General features: G+C 42.3%; 1 protein-coding gene across 2 annotated transcripts in view; it reads left to right on the top strand.

Annotated features, from left to right (window-relative positions):
- The window catches only part of ADSS2 (adenylosuccinate synthase 2), a 39,066-nt gene that overhangs the window by 2,653 nt on the left and 18,960 nt on the right, over positions 1 to 17,453 (top strand). For both annotated transcript variants that reach the window (XM_036453486.2, XM_045587133.1), the window contains exons 2-3: positions 12,286 to 12,388; positions 13,162 to 13,230. In XM_036453486.2, coding sequence (XP_036309379.1) covers positions 12,286 to 12,388; positions 13,162 to 13,230 — 172 coding nt within the window. The remainder of the gene's footprint in view (positions 1 to 12,285; positions 12,389 to 13,161; positions 13,231 to 17,453) is intronic.

The raw sequence follows: 17,453 nt of genomic DNA, 5'->3' as shown, positions 1-17,453 counted from the left end.
ACTAACACACCTGCCTTCTTACTAACAGACCTTCCTTCTTACTAACAGACCTACCTTCTTACTAACACTCCTACCTTCTTACTAACACTCCTACCTTCTTACTAACACTCCTACCTTCTTACTAACACACCTGCCTTCTTACTAACAGACCTACCTTTTACTAACACACCTACCTTCTTACTAACACACCTGCCTTCTTACTAACAGACCTACCTTTTACTAACACACCTACCTTCTTACTAACACTCCTACCTTCTTACTAGCACTCCTGCCTTCTTACTAACAGACCTACCTTTTACTAACACTCCTGCCTTCTTACTAACACACCTACCTTCTTACTAACACATCTACCTTCTTACTAACACACCTACCTTCTTACTAACACTCCTACCGTCTTACTAACACACCTACCTTCCTACTAACACCCCTGGAGGTGTTGGCCTTGAACTGCTGCCTCACGCTGCCTTCGAGTTGCTCCAGGAGCCCAGCCTTCGCTTCCTTTTGTCTTCAGACCAGATCTGGCCATGCTGTTGGGGAGGAAGTCTGGGAATACACACCTTGCTGGGTAGAAAGAGGGAGCCCGGCCTGTTCGCTCCTGCACGCACTCCTGCCATCTTCCTATCTGGAAATAGTTGGGCTCAGGTGGAGCTACGTTATGTAGCTGGAAAGAAGGTTTTGGGAGTGGTATCACTATACCATTTATTAGAGAAGATCTCCAGTTTTAATAGCAGCATTAGTTTGTAGATGGGTTACTGTAGAGTAGGCCTGAAGGAGGCCCTGGACCAGTCTGCTCTGCTCTCCTGGGAAGGTCTGGAGGGAATGATTGACAAGGAGCCAAGGGTGGCTTTCCAATGTGAGCTGCAGACAGAGGAGAAACAGGTGAGCACACTTGTTAGGCAGGCTTGCCTCACTTGTAAATTTTTTTTTTTTTTTAAATATATTTTATTGATTTTGTACAGAGAGGAAGAGAGAGGGATAGAGAGCTAGAAACATCGATGAGAGAGAGTCATCGATCAGCTGCCTCTTGCACACCCTCTACTGGGGATATGCCCGCAGCCAAGGTACATACCCTTGACCGGAATCGAACCTGGGTCCCTTCAGTCCCCAAGCCGACGCTCTATCCATTGAGGCAAACCAGCCTCGACCTCACTTGTAAACTTTTGACTTACTACCTTCCTTCCATCATCCTCAAATCTTTATATTCCTACAGTGTCTTTTCAGAGCTCATATTTTGAGTTTGGATTGCCTTATTTGATGATTCAAGTTTTGTGGATTGTTGAAAATAGGTACTTTGTTAGAATTTAATATTTAATATATTTTTTGTGTGATATTTATCCCATAAACTCAAATTTTGTACAGATTGTTTCTTCAGAAGATGTATGTACATCATGTATTCATGTCTCAACAATGGAACCACAAAATAAGGAATTTCTTTCAATATAAAATACAGTTTGTAAAAGAACTGGCCCAGCCAGTGTGGCTCAGTGGTTGAGCATTGATCTGTGAACCAGGTCATGGTTCAGTTCCCAGTCAGGGCACATGCCTGGGTTGCGGGCTCCATCCCTAGTGGCGGGGTATGCAGGAGGCAGCCTCTGTTGGTCAGTGATTCTCATCATTGATGTTTTTAATCTCTCCTTTTCTGAAATCAATAAAAAGATATTAAAAAAAACAATAACTATGTTTTTCTTTTTGGAAAGAATGGATGTAAAGCCAATGGCATTTTTATCACCATAGCACTTAAGGCCTGTGTTTCAGATGCAGGATTTATAAGGAATTGTTTATAACTTGGTAGATACTCTTGATATATGCGCCCCTGTGTTCATTGCAGCATTACGCTCAGTGGCCAGGCGTCCTTCACTAGGTGTTTGGATAACGAAGATGTGGTCCCTCTCTTCTGTAGAATACTACCCAGCCATGAGAAAAGATGAAATACTTCCATTTGTGACAACATGATGGACATTGAGAATATTTTGCTAATGAAATAAGTCAGAAAAAGCTAAGAACCATATGATTTCATTCAAATGTGGGACATCAAACTGAAACTCATAGGCAGACTCAAGGGGAAGGGGAGAAGATGTAAAGAGTAAAGGGGGCCAAATACTAGAATATGGTGACAGAAGATGACTTGACTTTGGGCGGTAGGGTAAAAAGCTGAAAAGGGCAGAGACTGTGTCTACATGGAGCATATACACTGAGTGGCCAGATTATGATGATCTCTGAACACATAATAATCTGGCCACTCAGTGTATATCCTATATAATAAAAGGCTAATATGCAAATTGTCCCCTCGACCAGCAGGCAGGCCGGCCAACTGCCCATGTCCCCTCCCTCTGGTCAGGCTGGCCAGACCCCACCCATGCATGAATTCATGCACCGGGCCTCAAACACACACACACACACACACACACACACACACACACACACACTCTGAGTAGCTAGATTATTATGTGATCATCATAATCTGGCCACTCAGTGTAGTCCGTGGATCACGGGTGGTCCATGAGGTCCGAAAGGTTGTTGACTGCTGGTCTAGTGGACAGCTTACGGAAACCAGTATTGCCAAGGTGGGGATGGAATAGGCTGCTACTACAGGTTTGCCCAAGGGTCAAAGTAAGGGTATGGGACGGCCTCTTTCTGGTGGCACAAAAGTAGTTTTATTAGGAAGCGTATTACCGCTGCTCCACCTAAGTAGACTATACCATAATTCCTTCATGCTGTGTAGAAACCACAGAGAAAATTTTAACTATTGTAGTTCACACCAGGCCTTAAGCCAAGGCTTGTTTATTGTTCGTGGAGAAGGCAAGCTCGTAGTCCTGGATACATCATGTCCTGGACAGACATGACATTGCGTGTGATCAGGACCAGCCGGAACATTTTTTCCTTTGTGTTTCCCCCCAGGGCTAAAAAGTTATATAAAGGGAAAATATTAACTAAAATTAATTATAAAGGGACAGTGCATTCTGTCACGGTTATATAAAAAAGCTTGTCATAAACAAACTCAATGGAAAAACTGTTAATTTGTAGCTAGAGGCTAGTAGGCTGACGGCTCTGAAACCAGCTATTAAAAGGTGGTAACGAGTAGAAAAGACATACCAGCAGCAAACGGACTTTCTCCTGAAAATACGCAGAACAATTGAAAAAAAAAGAACAACTTAAGTGTTACTGAGTGCCTTGACTTGCCCAAACCACTGCCCATTATTTAGGAGATGGAAGAGAATTTAGCATTTAAGGAAAACCATTCTTCAGGGTTAATAATCACTATTTCTGTGTCTCCAACAGGGCTGCCTATTATACACATAGTTTACGGTATTTCCCAAGTGCATAAGGGTGTACCAGTTGTTGTTGTTTTTGAATACTTGGTTAAAACTTGCTTTCTTGGATTATTGTGCCTTCCCTCAAGGATGTAGTTTTCTCAAAAAGAAGATGTTTCCTGTTTGTTTTCTTCCAGGGCAATCAGCACTGTGTGAGGCAGAGAGGAAGTAAACACTCAACATTTGTTTAGTGACTGGATCACCCCAATCATTAGTTTTACCCTGTCCTGCAAATTATTTTAACAATCTCACTGACTATCAGAATGAGTTTAAGGTGGAATCACCAGCATTTTTTGGATGAACTTAGTATTTGAACAAGTATTTTTTACATGGTACCATTATGTTCAAAGGCTTTAATAGTTTATATTAAAGTCTTCTCATATCAATGAGAAAATAGGCAACTGGTACTTCTTTTTAGAGTATTTTCCTTAGCATATACTAGTTGAATGCCATGCAATTTTAGTAAATAGTTTTTCTCTGCTGAGGGCAGAAGACCTTCAAGTTTGGTCAATGTGGATGTTCTAAGTTGTTTGCTATTTAGGCCTATTAAAAAACGTATCTTTATTGATTTCACAGAGGAAAGGAGTGGGAGAGAGAGAAACATCAAAGATGAGAGAGAATCACTGATCAGCTGCCTCCTGCAAGTCCCCTACTGGGGATCAAACCCACAACCCAGGCATGTGCCCTTGACTAGAATTAAACCTGGGACCCTTCAGTCCACAGGCTGAAGCTCTAGCCACTGAGCCAAACCAGCTAGGACCATCTCTACTTTTAAGGCATAAAATTTTAAATTGTATGGGATCATCTCAGCGGTGTCTAACCAATATTTGTTTTTTAAATTTTGGTGGGAATGGGTGGGTTACTTGGATAGTTGCAAGTATTTCTAGGAAAAAGTGTTGCCTAGAACAAATCTAGAATGAACTGGTAAACTGATAGATACTTACTAGCTTACTCACTGTAACTGGATACAAAGATAGTTGTATTACCCTTTGGAGACTATGTCAGATTTTGACACTAAATATTAGAGTGGATGTAGTACAAACACTAAATATCAGTGTGGATTGTAAGAATTTATCAGTAGGAAAAGGGACATTGAGGTATTCAGTGTAGCCTGGTCAAGGCAATTGAAAAGAACAGCAAATGGAGGACAGTTCCCATGGCTATGCCACCTCCAAGATGGGATGGTACTTTACATCGAACCAACCTTTAATTAAATTTAATTCAGTGTGATACAATTCTTCTTATAAAATTTTAAAAATGGTGTTTTTGTCTCTTATCCAACTTTTAAAAACCTTTTTAAAGGAAGGATTTCATTTGGGAGAGAAAACTTTTTTGATTGACACTTATAATACATTCATAAATGGCATGAGTAGGTGAGTTTTTATCAAGCATTTACAAAGTTGCATGGCACCATTGGCTTAGGCAGTCTTTGGTTGTATATCTGATCCTCCTACCCATGACCTTGATCATCTCTGACCCTCGTTCAGGAAGTGTTCAAATCCAGTTTGGTACCTAGAGTCTCAAGCTTCTTAATTAGGATCTTAAGATGCCTCTTCCCACTTACATTGTGAGAAATGGCTTTATAACGGCAATTTAAGGCCCAGAATACAGGTACCTGAGACTTTTCCCACGTGTGCCATTCCCTGTGTGTGTAGCCGTGAGGTGAAGGGGATAGCCTATGCCTTTAAAAGGTAATGCGCTTGGATGTCATTGCTGAAAAGAAATTCAGATACCCTGTGCGTGTTTTCCTATCCGGTGTGTCTGGTTACTGTTGAAGAGTTTAATTTGATCAACTTACTGGTAGTAACGTAACCTGCTCTACTTGGAAATCAAAAGCTAATTGCAATGACATGGATGTTTTCACAAAAGAGAAGCCATCCTTAGAATTACTTTGTTGCTGTGGATTGACAAGTCTTTTCGCTTTGGCAGCAGTGAAATGTTTAATCTGAAAGAGACACAGGTCTTACAGTTTTTACTAAGAAAGCAGCACAGTGACTCAAAAGATGGTTGTGTTCCCAGGAAGCTTGAAGGCTAGGCAAGAAATAGGAACCTGTTTTTGGTTGCTGGAGTAGTTCAAAGGCATGGGATGTGAGGCATCACTGCTCTCTGTTATGATCCATAGTGGATCATAGGACAAACTCTGACTTCTTTTTTTTTATGTCCACTTTTGGAGATTATATATATATATATGTTAGAGGCCCAGTGCACGAAATTTGTGCAAGAGTAGGCCTTCCTTCCTCCGGCATGCACCTGGGACCAGTCTTCCCTCACAGCCCTGACTTCATCTGGAAGATCGTCTGGAAAGACATACCGTCTAATTATCATATTATACTTTTATTATATATATATATATATATTTTTTTTTTAAAATATTTTTTTTTATTGATTTTTTTACAGAGACAAAGAGAGAGGGATAGAGAGTTAGAAACATTGATGAGAGAGAACCATTGATCAGCTGCCTCTTGCACACCCCCTACTGGGGATGTGCCCGCAACCAAGGTACATGCCCTTGACCTGAATCGAACCTGGGACCCTTGAGTCTGCAGGCCGACGCTCTTATCCACTGAGCCAAACCGGTTTCGGCTATAGATATACATTTTATAGTATATGTGCTGCCGAAGTAAGTACCAACATTGGATATATTTTATTGCCCTATTGGATTGCATGTTCCTTTTTAAAAAAATATTCTTTCAATTTTATTTTGTATTGGTTTCAGGTGTACAGCTTAGTAGTTAGATAATGGCATTCATTACTAATCCCTTATTAGATATATCATTGGCGAACATACTCTCCTGTTTTGTAGGTTTTCTTTTAATTTTGCCAGTGATTTCCTTTGCTGTGCAAGAACGTTTTAGTTTGGTGTAATCCCATGTGTTTATTTTACTTTTGTTTCCTTTGCCTGAGGAGATATAGCAGAAAAAATATCATTGAGAGAAATGTCAGAGATTTTACTAAGTTTTCTTCTAGTAGTTCTATGGTTTTGAGTCTTCCATTTAAGCCTTTAATCCATTCTGAGCTTATTCTGTATATTGGTGTAAGGAGGTAGTCTAGTTTTAGCTGTTTTTGCATGTATCTGCCCAAATTTCCCAGCTCCATCTATTGACGAGAGTGTCTTTACTTCATTGCACTTTCCTGCCTCATTTGTCAAATATTCATTGACCATATAGACGTGGGTTTATTTCCTGGCTCTCTATCCTGTTTCACTGATCTGTTTTGATGCCAGTACCAGGCTCCAATGGGCTTGTTGACTGATGTTCACTTTGGGCGGATGATCCCAGCACAGTGTCCTGTATCAGAGGGAAAGGGGAGGAGAAGTGGGCATGAGTCTTAGCCTGGACAGACAGGGGCCTCCACTGTCCACAGGGACCATTTTTCAGGCTCATAACACGTCAGGGCAGGAAGTCAGCTGGGGAGTGACTTGGGACGTGAAAGACTTAATAGCGAACTAATTTAAGGATTAGGAGGCACTTTTGCAGACTAAGGTTATTTTATTCCCTTCCAAACTTTTTTTTTTTTTTTTTTTTTTTAATCTCCTCTTGACCTTTGGAGCTTCTCAGTTAGAAACTTCACATAACAACACTTCTGGATCTCAACTTCTGTCCCGCAGTTGTGCTTGACAACCTCTGGTTCTTTGGAGCCATCAAAAGTAATTTCAAAAGCCCTGTCTTCTGACTTCTGTAAGCTTCACATCAAATGGGGAAGCAAAAGCATACCTGGAAAAGCTGGGAACAGTACAGAAAACACCCCTGTATTCTGAGTTTTGTTCTGGACAGCATACATGTTAAAGCTTAGAAGTTAATCATTTTTATATGTGTTTATCTTTAGTGAAAGATGCGAACTTAAAGAGCTAGCTGTCTACACACTCTGGAAATGAGTTTGTTTTGTCAATCATTTGGATTTTTTTTGTTTGCAAACAATGGAAAGAGCCGGGCTTCACGGGGTTTGTTTGAAAGAAGAGCAGGATGGCCTAGCCTGAGTGGCCCCAGACAAAGGCAGCTCTGGGGTCAAAGGTCGGGACTGGTGGCCTTTCTCTTGAGGATGTGCCCTTAGGTGACTGGCGTCTCTAACTCCTAAATGCCTTCTTCTCTTCTCAAATCAAATGCCCAAGAGGGCGGAGCTGGATTGGCCCGGGCTGGGTCAGGTTTCCCACTGGATCTAATGGCTGGGCCAGCGGGGTGATTTGCAAAGTAAGAGGAAGGATGGGAAGAAGGGGGACTGACCTCAGAGCCATGGAGGCCCTCCTTGTAGAACAGCTAACTGAACATTTTCTGTGCTAAATTCAGTTAAATCATAGAAAACACAGCCTTGATTAAAAAGGTGTTTGTTAAACGCTACACGAGGGACTGGGACCATAGAGCTTTGGGACTATAGCAAAGCAGCAAGAGATCGTTACAAGTAACTATTCATATGAATGTATGATTACTTCTATATCTGGGGATGATTCACCAAGTTTGGCTTGGGAAAATTTTGGAATGAGTCAGGAATAGTACATCTCTGTTAAAAACAGAACAAAAAATACTGATCTCCTATCATTTATATAGTATTGTGTGGCCAGTGCTAATTAAGGAGAATTGTTAGACACGATTAAATGAATATATCCATGTACATATGCCGGTGCACACTACATAGAGCTGCCTGTGTGAGAAGCAGTTCCATCACAAACGTGGGAACATGCGTGCAGGTCAGAACAGCTGCCCTTGTAATTCTTGGTGGGCTTGTTAACTGATAATACATGTAGATACCTTGTCAGGAGCTCCTGTGAGCAGCTCGCACTCTGAGCACCTTTTCTGCACAGCCTGTGCCTCCTGGTTAGAAGCTACCACACCCACCGTCCCCACAGGGCTCTGTGCCCACGGGGACTTATCTGACCAGCCCGGCACTGTCTCCCCTAGCTCCTTACCAGGATAATCGGGGTTAAATGTAACCACATTTTCATACTCGAGCAGAATTTGAATGAGATTAAGACTTTATAGTTATCCTTAATAAGACATGGGTTATTGAAAACTGTTGGTTAATGTTTGAGTGAGCAAACTGTTAATTAAAATGTGATTTCAGCCAAAACCGGTGTGGCCCAGTGGATAGAGCATCAGTCTGCGGACTGAAAGGTCCCAGGTTCGATTTTGGTCAAGGGCATGTACCTTGGTTGCGGGCACATCCCCAGTGGTGGGGGTGCAGGAGGCAGCTGATCAATGACTCTCTCTTATTGTTGTTTCTAACTCTCTATCCCTCTCTCTCTTCCTGTCTGTAAAAAATCAATAAAATATATCGTAAAAAAAAGTGATTTCAAGCCGTGTGCAGCTGAACTTTTCCAGCCAAACCACAACCTGTAAACTTGGGAGAACTGAAGGAATTAAACCGGTTTATCTCCCCAAAGTCATCTGTCACAGCAAACCCAAGCTCCGCAAACACACACACATTTCAGCATCATCTCTCCACTGTGGTTGTGCCATCAGTGCTGCTGTTTTTGTACAATGTTATCTCAGAGAGTAGGTTTTGGTTGTGCAACAAGACCCCTGTGGACCACTGAGTTAGCCACTGTGTCACCAAATGATTGTATTAATATCTGTACAAATGATTTGTGTAAAGTAGTAGGCTTACTTTTAAGGTCTACTCCAAAAATTAAAGAGTAGTTTGTTTTTTTATAGAAAGCTAGTTTTAATTTAAATAATAATGCTTCATTGACTGATTGTCTCAAAGTTACTAATACTTTATAACAATTTAGTAAGCGTTTATTAAATTTAGTGATTTATAATAATTGAGACTTGAATAATTGTAATAGCAAGTTAGCATTTTTCTGGGCTCTAAAGAAAAATTGAACAGACCAGTATGTCCTTTTGGTATGTAATGCTTGCTTTAGGAGTCTTCTATCAGAATTGGTGATAAACTTACACAAGTGTGAAATAATAAAGTATGTACTGGGAAGTGTACTGTAACATTATTCCAAAATGACAAAAGATTGCAAACATCCTGAATGCCTCTTGTATGAGTCAAATTTAATGAATTGTGTGTCCATATGAAAAGGAATACGGTACAGTGCTGCTGTTAAAAGAATGAGACTGTGGCGTGATATCCGGCATCTAGAAAGGTTCAGGAATCTGGAGGAGGGTCTTGGCGTAAATTAATAAAGGGACTAGAAATATAATATAAATTTGTAATCCATGGGGGAGCCAGAGGAGCTTAGCTGTAGGAACCAAGTTCCCTAAGTCTCTGGACCCCTTGCTCTTTATTAACACAAATTGCCCTAAGCAAAGCAGATATACATATCAAAGGCTAAGGTTTAGCATACAGAGACATTGTCAGTTTTGGGGGAACTGCCTTCAGCTGTCTGGTGTTTGGCCAGCAGGAGGCAATAACATGTAGATTAAAATGCCCTTGGCTGTCTGGTAACAGGCAATAATATATGCAGATCTTCAGGTTGGGGAATTGCCTTCGGCCATTCCGCCCTGCGGAAGCCTCAAGGTTCCATCAACCTCTTGATGAAACTTCTTGCATTTATGACCTGCTGGAATTAGCCTCCAGCATGAGACAGTTCTGTTTGCAAAGTTATGGAATTAGCTCTAAGATTGCTCCAAAAAAAGCAAGCCGTTCAGGTGTATATAGTTTGCTCACATTTGAGAACATGGAATAAAACAATCTTCTATATATATAAAAGTCTAATATGCAAAGTGGTCCCTTGATAGCTCGATATGATGTGTGCTGACCACCAGGGGGGCGGTGTGGAACATGGCAGGTGACCAGTGGCAGCAGTGGGGCGTTGAGGGAGCAAGGGAAGGGGGAGAGGAGAGATGGGGGGAATTGCATGATGGCGGTTCGTGGGCAACAAGAGAAGGAGGAGGTGGGAGCCTGATGGGCCCTGATCGCCAGCCAGGCGTAGGGACCCTACCCGTGCACGCATTTTGTGCACCGGGCCTCTAGCACATAAATATGTTTGTATATGCAAAACTACCTCTGGGAGGACGCAAAACCTGTGGTACCTGGGTGCCTTGTCCAGGGAACAAGGGCAGGCTCGGGTTGGAATACTGCTCATCCTCTGTGCCTCTGTATCCTATGCAGATGTTTCCTGTTAAAAATAAATAGTAAGAAGTATTCACCTTTGCCCTTGGTATCCAGGGAGGGAGGTTTTGCTTAACACGCCTGCTTCTGTCTTCCTGTGTCTTGCCTTCCACTTGTCATCTTGTAAGACTATAGGTCACCACTGTCAAGTCGTTTGTTTTTAAACATACATGACACACGTAGCCTTCAAACAGGGATTCTTTGCTTTGTAAAGTGTAAGTAAGCATTTACTTTTTTTGAAGAACCGTTTTTCTGAATTCATGATTGTTAAGGATTTAATAAAATGTAAATAACATTCACTTTGGCCAAAATTGTTTTGTGGTCAAGTTAGACTAGTCATACTCTGGAGATACTATTTTGACGAGTATTTTTTATAATGCCCCACGAAAATGTCAATTTTTTTGTTGCAAATATATTCCTAGTATGTGGTTTACTTTGGAGTTAAAAAAATTTTTATAGAAGTTTAAAACTATAATTAATTGATTTGTGTTTCCTCACATTTTTTAAACTTAGAAATTAGAAAATTTATCTGGTCACTTAATATTGTATGCCTTGTGCCTAATTTTTATCATTTGACTTCAAATTTTGCTTTAATTGCCTTTTAAGCTTGAGGTTCCCAAAGGGGATATTTCACGCTGGGTCGACAGTATGATTCCCAGCTTTAGAGGGTCTTTGACCTAGCATTATCCAGAGATGAGTAGATCCCAGGATTCTGTTACTAACCAAACTCACAAGACTGATTTATAAATTTAAAAGTTTGAGTCTTAGGATAGCCAATATTTGAGGTAGTTACTTGGGAGATTTGCTAGTTGATAAGTCCATGTAAGAATGCAAATATCAGCCGAAGCCGGTTTGGCTCAGTGGAAGAGCGTTGGCCTGGGGACTGAAAGGTCCCAGGTTCGATTCCGGTCAAGGGCATGTACATTGGTTGTGGGCACGTCCCCAGTTGGGGGTGTGCACTAGGCAGCTGGTCGATGTTTCTGTCTCATCGACGTTTCTAACTCTATCCCTCTCAATTCTTCTCTGTGTAAAATCAATAAAATATATATAAAAAAAAAAGAATGCAAATATCAGGTCACAGAGTTGTTTGACACTCTTAGGACCATGGGAATTATATGAACACTAAAGGCTCGGTGCACAAAATTTGTGCACTCGGAGGGGCAGAGGGCCCGTTGGCCAGGCCTGTGCCCTCTCGAAGTCTGGGAGCCCTTGGGGGCTATCTGACTGACAAGCTTAGGCCTGTTCCCCACAGTGAGTGGGCCTAAGCTGTCAGTTGGACATCCTTAGTGCTGCTGGGAGGCGGGAGAGGATTCCGCCACCACTGCTGTGCTTGCCAACCATGAGCTTGGCTTCTGGCTGAGCAGTGCTCCTCCTTTGGGAGCACACTGACCACCAGGGGGCAGCTCCTGCATTGAGCATCTGCCCCCTGGTGGTCAGTGCATATCATAGTGACAGGTCGTTCTGCCGTTTGGTCAATTTGCATATTAGCCTTTTATTATATAGGATTTATATCAAGTTAGGATAACTGGATGGATTACCCTTTTCTATTTTAGAGATTTTTATTTTGGAATATCATGGATAATTAATTAGATTAGTATGTTTCCTACATAGTGCCCCAAACAATAAAAATTATGTTTCTTTTCTTTTCTTTCTTTCTTTCTTTCTTTCTTTTTTTAGTCTTTTTAGAGGGCATGTCTTCCCATCTTCCAGAAATCTGAATTCTCCAGTGTTCAGGAGTGAGGCATGGAGAGAGGTTAGCAAAGCTATTATAAAGTCTCCAAAGAATTAGTATCTGTGACAAATGATTGGGTTTCCTTAAGTGATAGTGACATTTTAGCAGGAAATCATTAATTTCCTTCAGAAGGAGATCTATTACTTGTCATATTTATTGTCAGGTTCATTTTCCCATCATATGTTTCAGGGAGGAAATAATGCCGGCCACACAGTTGTTGTAGATTCCGTGGAGTATGATTTTCATCTTTTACCCAGTGGAATAATTAATCCAAATGTTACTGCATTCATTGGTAAGTATAGAATGAATCCTTTGAGAACCCTCCCACCCCCAATTCATAACAGTGTTCATTTTTCATTATCAAACTGATTTCATCCTTCACTAATCAAATGATTAATCTTGACCTTGGTATCATCTGGAATTTACCTAACTTTGGCTATTTTACAATTCCTTTTAGATCTTTTAGCACTAATACTTTATGAAATGATTGCTTTGCATTTAACTGTGTTCATTGGTAATCTTAATTCTATAAAGAACTAGTAGGTCATCTGATCATTTTTTCAAACATGACACAATAAGGCAAACAAGTATATGTTTTATAAATTGATTCTGAGCCCTTATAACATATAGTGCAATCTGATATGTTCTAGTTTTTTATTTTTAAAATGCTAATTACAACCCACTAACTTAATGTTATTAACAGTAATAGTGTGATTCCCAATTTGAAAGACATTGACCTGGTTTAATATGTCTAAAACTACATAACTAGTTTGTTTCAAAATAAGTTTCACAGAAATTATAAATTATATTGAGTGTAATTTTAGTGTTTTTTGTTTTGTGTTTATGTTCTTTTGTGCACTTACATTATACTACTGTCTAAAACTTGGAATCCTCTCTGTGATAACATTTTGATAAATCAGAATATCCTGTAAAGTCAAGTCCCTCAATCTCCTATGCTCTAGAAAGGGTAATTGTAGATGTCTCTATTTTAATATCATTATGTGTGTCTGTATTAGTAAAGTGTAGATGTTTAAGGTTGGGACTAATTTGTTTGTTTTCCTTTAGGAAATGGTGTGGTAATTCATCTACCGGGATTATTCGAGGAAGCAGAAAAAAATGTTAAAAAAGGAAAAGGTATGAAAGAATGAGTCTGCTTTGCGTAGTAACCAGCTAGTATTAATTATTATTTTTGGTAAAGTTTTATTTGGATTTCACACCAGCTACTTAACATTTATTTATTTATTTTCTTTATATTTCTAAAATATATTTTTATTGATTCCAGAGAGGAAGGGAGAGGGAGAGAGAAGAGAGAGAAACATCAATGATGAGGGAGAATCACTGATTGGTTTCCTCTTGCACTCTCCACATTGGGTCTTGAACCTGCAACCTGGGCAATATGGCCTGACCAGGAATTGAACCGGGATATCCTGGTTCATAGGTCAATGCTCAACCACTGGGCCACATTGGCTAAGCCAGGCACTTCATGTTTTTGTCTTGTACTTTAAAATTGCAGGTTATTGAGGACAAGTTGTTTAATGTCAGTCGTTAAATTTTATCAATTCTAATCCACATTTAATCAAGAGACAAACATAATAAGGTCATTGTGTAAGTCTTGGTCACTTTACCGATTAAACTTGATCTCTAGGGAGCTAACACTACTTACTCTATCTTGTTGGCAAAGCTCTGGGAGATTTATGAGTTCACCTTGTCGTTTATGCTCAGGTTGGCATATCCTTCTGCACGAACCAAAACTGAGTTAGGGCATGAGGAACCACAGAAGCGCAATGCGCACACTGCCAGTCTTGTTTCCTGGCTCGGAGCTCCGTGGTTGCCACAACCCAGGGATAAAGGATGGCTGTTAGGTCCCTCCTTCCAGACGAGAGAAATGCTCCTCTGTGCCATGGATCCGTCGGTCTCCTTAAAAAAATCTTGAGCCCAAACCGGTTTGACTCAGTGGATAGAGCGTCAGCCTGCCGACTGAAAGGTCCCAGGTTCAATTCCAGTCAAGGGCATGTACCTTGGTTGCGGGCACATCCCCAGTGGGGGGTGTGCAAGAGACATCTGATGGATGATTCTCTCTCATCGATGTTTCTAACTCTCTATCCCTCTCTCTTCCTCTCTGTAAAAAATCAATAAAATATATATATTTGTAAAAAATCTTGATTTCCTACCTTCCCTCATCCCTTTTGGATTTTTGGAAGTCGACTTGACTCCCTTGCTAGGGTTTGAGGAATTGGGCAATGCAAAGAATAGACAATGGAGGGAAATCATTAGTGGGTTTCTCTTTTGCTTGGCTCGGATTGAAAATACCCAGTTTTGCTACATCCTTCAAGTCCATTGTTCAGGCTTAGAAGGAGCGATCTGTCCTCCAGCGTTTCGGACCACTCAGTCTGGCTCCACAGATCCCTGTCTCGCTGCCCAACGCCTCTGAATCGGGGCCAGCTCTTTCATTGCCCAGCCGGAGGCTCCCGGGCTGCTCTGCTCTGCTCTGCTCCGTCCTCTGAAAGCTTGGCCCTCCTTTCTTTTCCCTCCGGCCTGCTAAGCCAGCTGAAGCCACGGTACTGAGTTTCTTTGTAGTGTATGTTTTGTAATGCTTGTTGAGCTAACTTCAGAGTGCATATTTTCATGTCAAAACCAGCTGGAAAGGGGAAGGGTTCCTATTATGACTTATAGCACATTATCAAGAAGTCCTTGTATCTAATCTATCGTAATGCCCAAGTGTCATAAACCCCAAAGACTACCAGGGAGCCGAATCCGATGCAATTGCAGAAAGCCTGTATTTATTTCGGACTAGTCCCAGCTCAGTCCTACTTAACACCAGCGAGGGCATGGTGAGAAAGAACTTAACATATCAATGGGTTTTATAGGGAGGGTGGTGCCGCTACCTTGGCTGACCTGATTGGTTGGGTTAGGCCTGGGGTCCAGTTACCAGGAGCTGGACCCGCCCCACCCTGCCCTCTTGCCCCGCCCTGCCCCCTCACCTCGCCCTGCCCTCTCACTATAAGGAATAATTTTAAAATAAATCCTTAGATATTATAAAAATGAACAATTTTTAATATCTAACACAAGTTTTGAAAATGTTGGGGGTATGTGTTTTAACGAATATATTATAGCTTACAAAGGTGTACTGTCTTTAAAAATACATATTTATTGTCCAGCCAGTGTGGCTCAGTGGATGAGTGTCACTATAAACCAGCAGTCACGGTTTGATTCCTGGTCAGGGCACATGCCTGTGTTGTAAGCTCTCTCCCCAGTGTGGGGCATGCAGGAGGCAATTGATCAATGGTTCTCTAATCCTTTTTTTTTTTTTAAATCAACCTTTATTGTTCATATTATTACAAAGGTTCCTCATTTCTTCCCCCTCCACCATGTTCCCACCCCACCCTCTGCCCTTTCCCCACCCCCCATTGTCCTCATCCATAGGTGCACAGTTTATGTTCAGTCTCTTCCTGCAGCCACCACTCCCCTCCACTCCCCTCCCGTATCTCTGATTCTGTTATAATCAACAGTTAATATTGTTCATCAGGTTTTTTAATTTCCTTTTTTTTTAAATTAATAAACTTTTATATTTTTAAGAATAAATTTTAAAATCTAATAATTTTAAACCTTGTTTTTTCTGCCTTGGGAACTAAGAAGCAAACTTGTTTACATGTAAACCTGCCCTTAGGCTATCAAAAGGCGTAGCCATTCAAATGTAAATGAACACATTGTTTAAAGATAGCTGCTGGCTGGAATTGGATTACCTGTTCTGGGTGGGAAGGGCTTGTCCTCCCTTTTCTCCTTTAAAATTAAGGTGTTAGCTTTAAAACCTCTTTTTGGCAAGACACCTTAAACTTTCAGAACTTTAAATTTTTTAGGTAGCAAATCAATTACTTAGCATTTTCTCAAATCAATAATACCTCCACATGCCCAAGAATACACTTCACACAAAAGACATTTCCAAATAGATCAACCAACCTCATCCAGACCCCACACAAGGCACTCACAGATCAACACTCCAGCGCTATAATAACTCAACACATCCAGATCTAAGCCTTCATCACTTGATTCAGCAGACCCTCAAGTTCCCCCAAAAGTTTCCAGCCATGTCTGAGAGGCAGCCTTGGGGCGGGGGCAGGCGAGGAGCGAGCTGTTCCTGGCCCCGCTGCTCCGGGTGTGGCCGCTGCTGCTTGGGGCCCGGTTGCTACCACTCTGGGCCTGGAAGCTGCTGCTCCCGACCCGGCTGTTCTGGACCCGGCTGCTCTGGGCCCGATTGCTCCGGGCGCCGCTCTGGGCCTGGCTACTCCCGGCCTGGCTGTTGCTGCTTCGGGCCTGGCCGCCCTGGGCTTGGCCGCCTCCGCCCCAGGCCTGGCTGCTCTGGGCCTGGCTGCTGCTGCTCTGGTTCTGGCTGCTGCTGCTCCGGGTCCGGCTGCTGCTGCTCTGCGCCCGGCTGCCACTGCCCTTGGCCTGGCCACGATGGGCCTGGCCACCGCTGTTCCAACATTCTGTCTTTTTTTTTTAAACGCATTTATGTTGCAGTGTTGGCTACTGAGTTGAGTTCTGTCTTAATCTTCGATTTTTCAAGATCTTCTTTATATTCTTTCTTAAGTAATTTTACTATCTTTTGCTATAACTTGATTTCTTCTCATTGAAAACTTCTTCGGTTTCTTCCTCCTCGTCCTGGAAGCTCAGCAGGCTGGCCTGCGGCGCCCCTTTGTTCTCCGCGGCCTCCTGCACGGCTTCAGCCTGTCGCTGGGGTCGGCGCCGCCCAGGAAGCAGCCCCCGGCCTCAGCACCGTGGCCGGCGATCAGCGGTTAAGGGCCCAGCGGCACGGCCCTGTTGCCCGGCTCCTTGCCGGCGCCTGGCTTGCCGGTGCCTGGCGGTGGCTCCTGCTTCTCATTGTGTTCTTCCCAGTCTGGAGCTTTTGTCTCCTTCCCGCTAGGGCAGTCTAGCATCAGAGTTAACAGACCGTCTTCTGCATGCAATGTGCGCGACTCCGGGGGCCCTGCTTTTCGCCGCTCCCCTGGGATTCCGCCTCACAGCCCCGTCTCCCTCTGTTCGAGCCTGGGTCCCCAGGGTCTGGCCTAGAACTGGGGTCCAGTGCTGTCAGGTTTGGGGTTTAGACCAGTCTGGGGCTTTTATTTCCTTCCTGCTAGGGGACGCCAGCCAGGTACTCGGCCTCCCCCTCCTCTCCAGCTCCATCCTCTCTGCCTGCGCGTGTAGCGTGTCTCCGTACCTTAGGCTTTTACGGCTCCTCTGATTTTCCTTCCGGTTTTCTCTTTCCTCCTTGTTGTAGAATTTTCAGTCAGTCGACTTCCTGTAGCTCTGGGCAATGTCCATTTTATATTTTATAATAGTTGTGTTTTATTGAAATTGTT

Source organism: Pipistrellus kuhlii, unplaced genomic scaffold (assembly GCF_014108245.1).
Source record: "Pipistrellus kuhlii isolate mPipKuh1 unplaced genomic scaffold, mPipKuh1.p scaffold_m20_p_25, whole genome shotgun sequence".
NCBI lineage: Eukaryota > Metazoa > Chordata > Mammalia > Chiroptera > Vespertilionidae > Pipistrellus > Pipistrellus kuhlii.
Note: the sequence above shows the minus strand (reverse complement) of the source record. Positions and strands in the feature narration are given on the sequence as shown.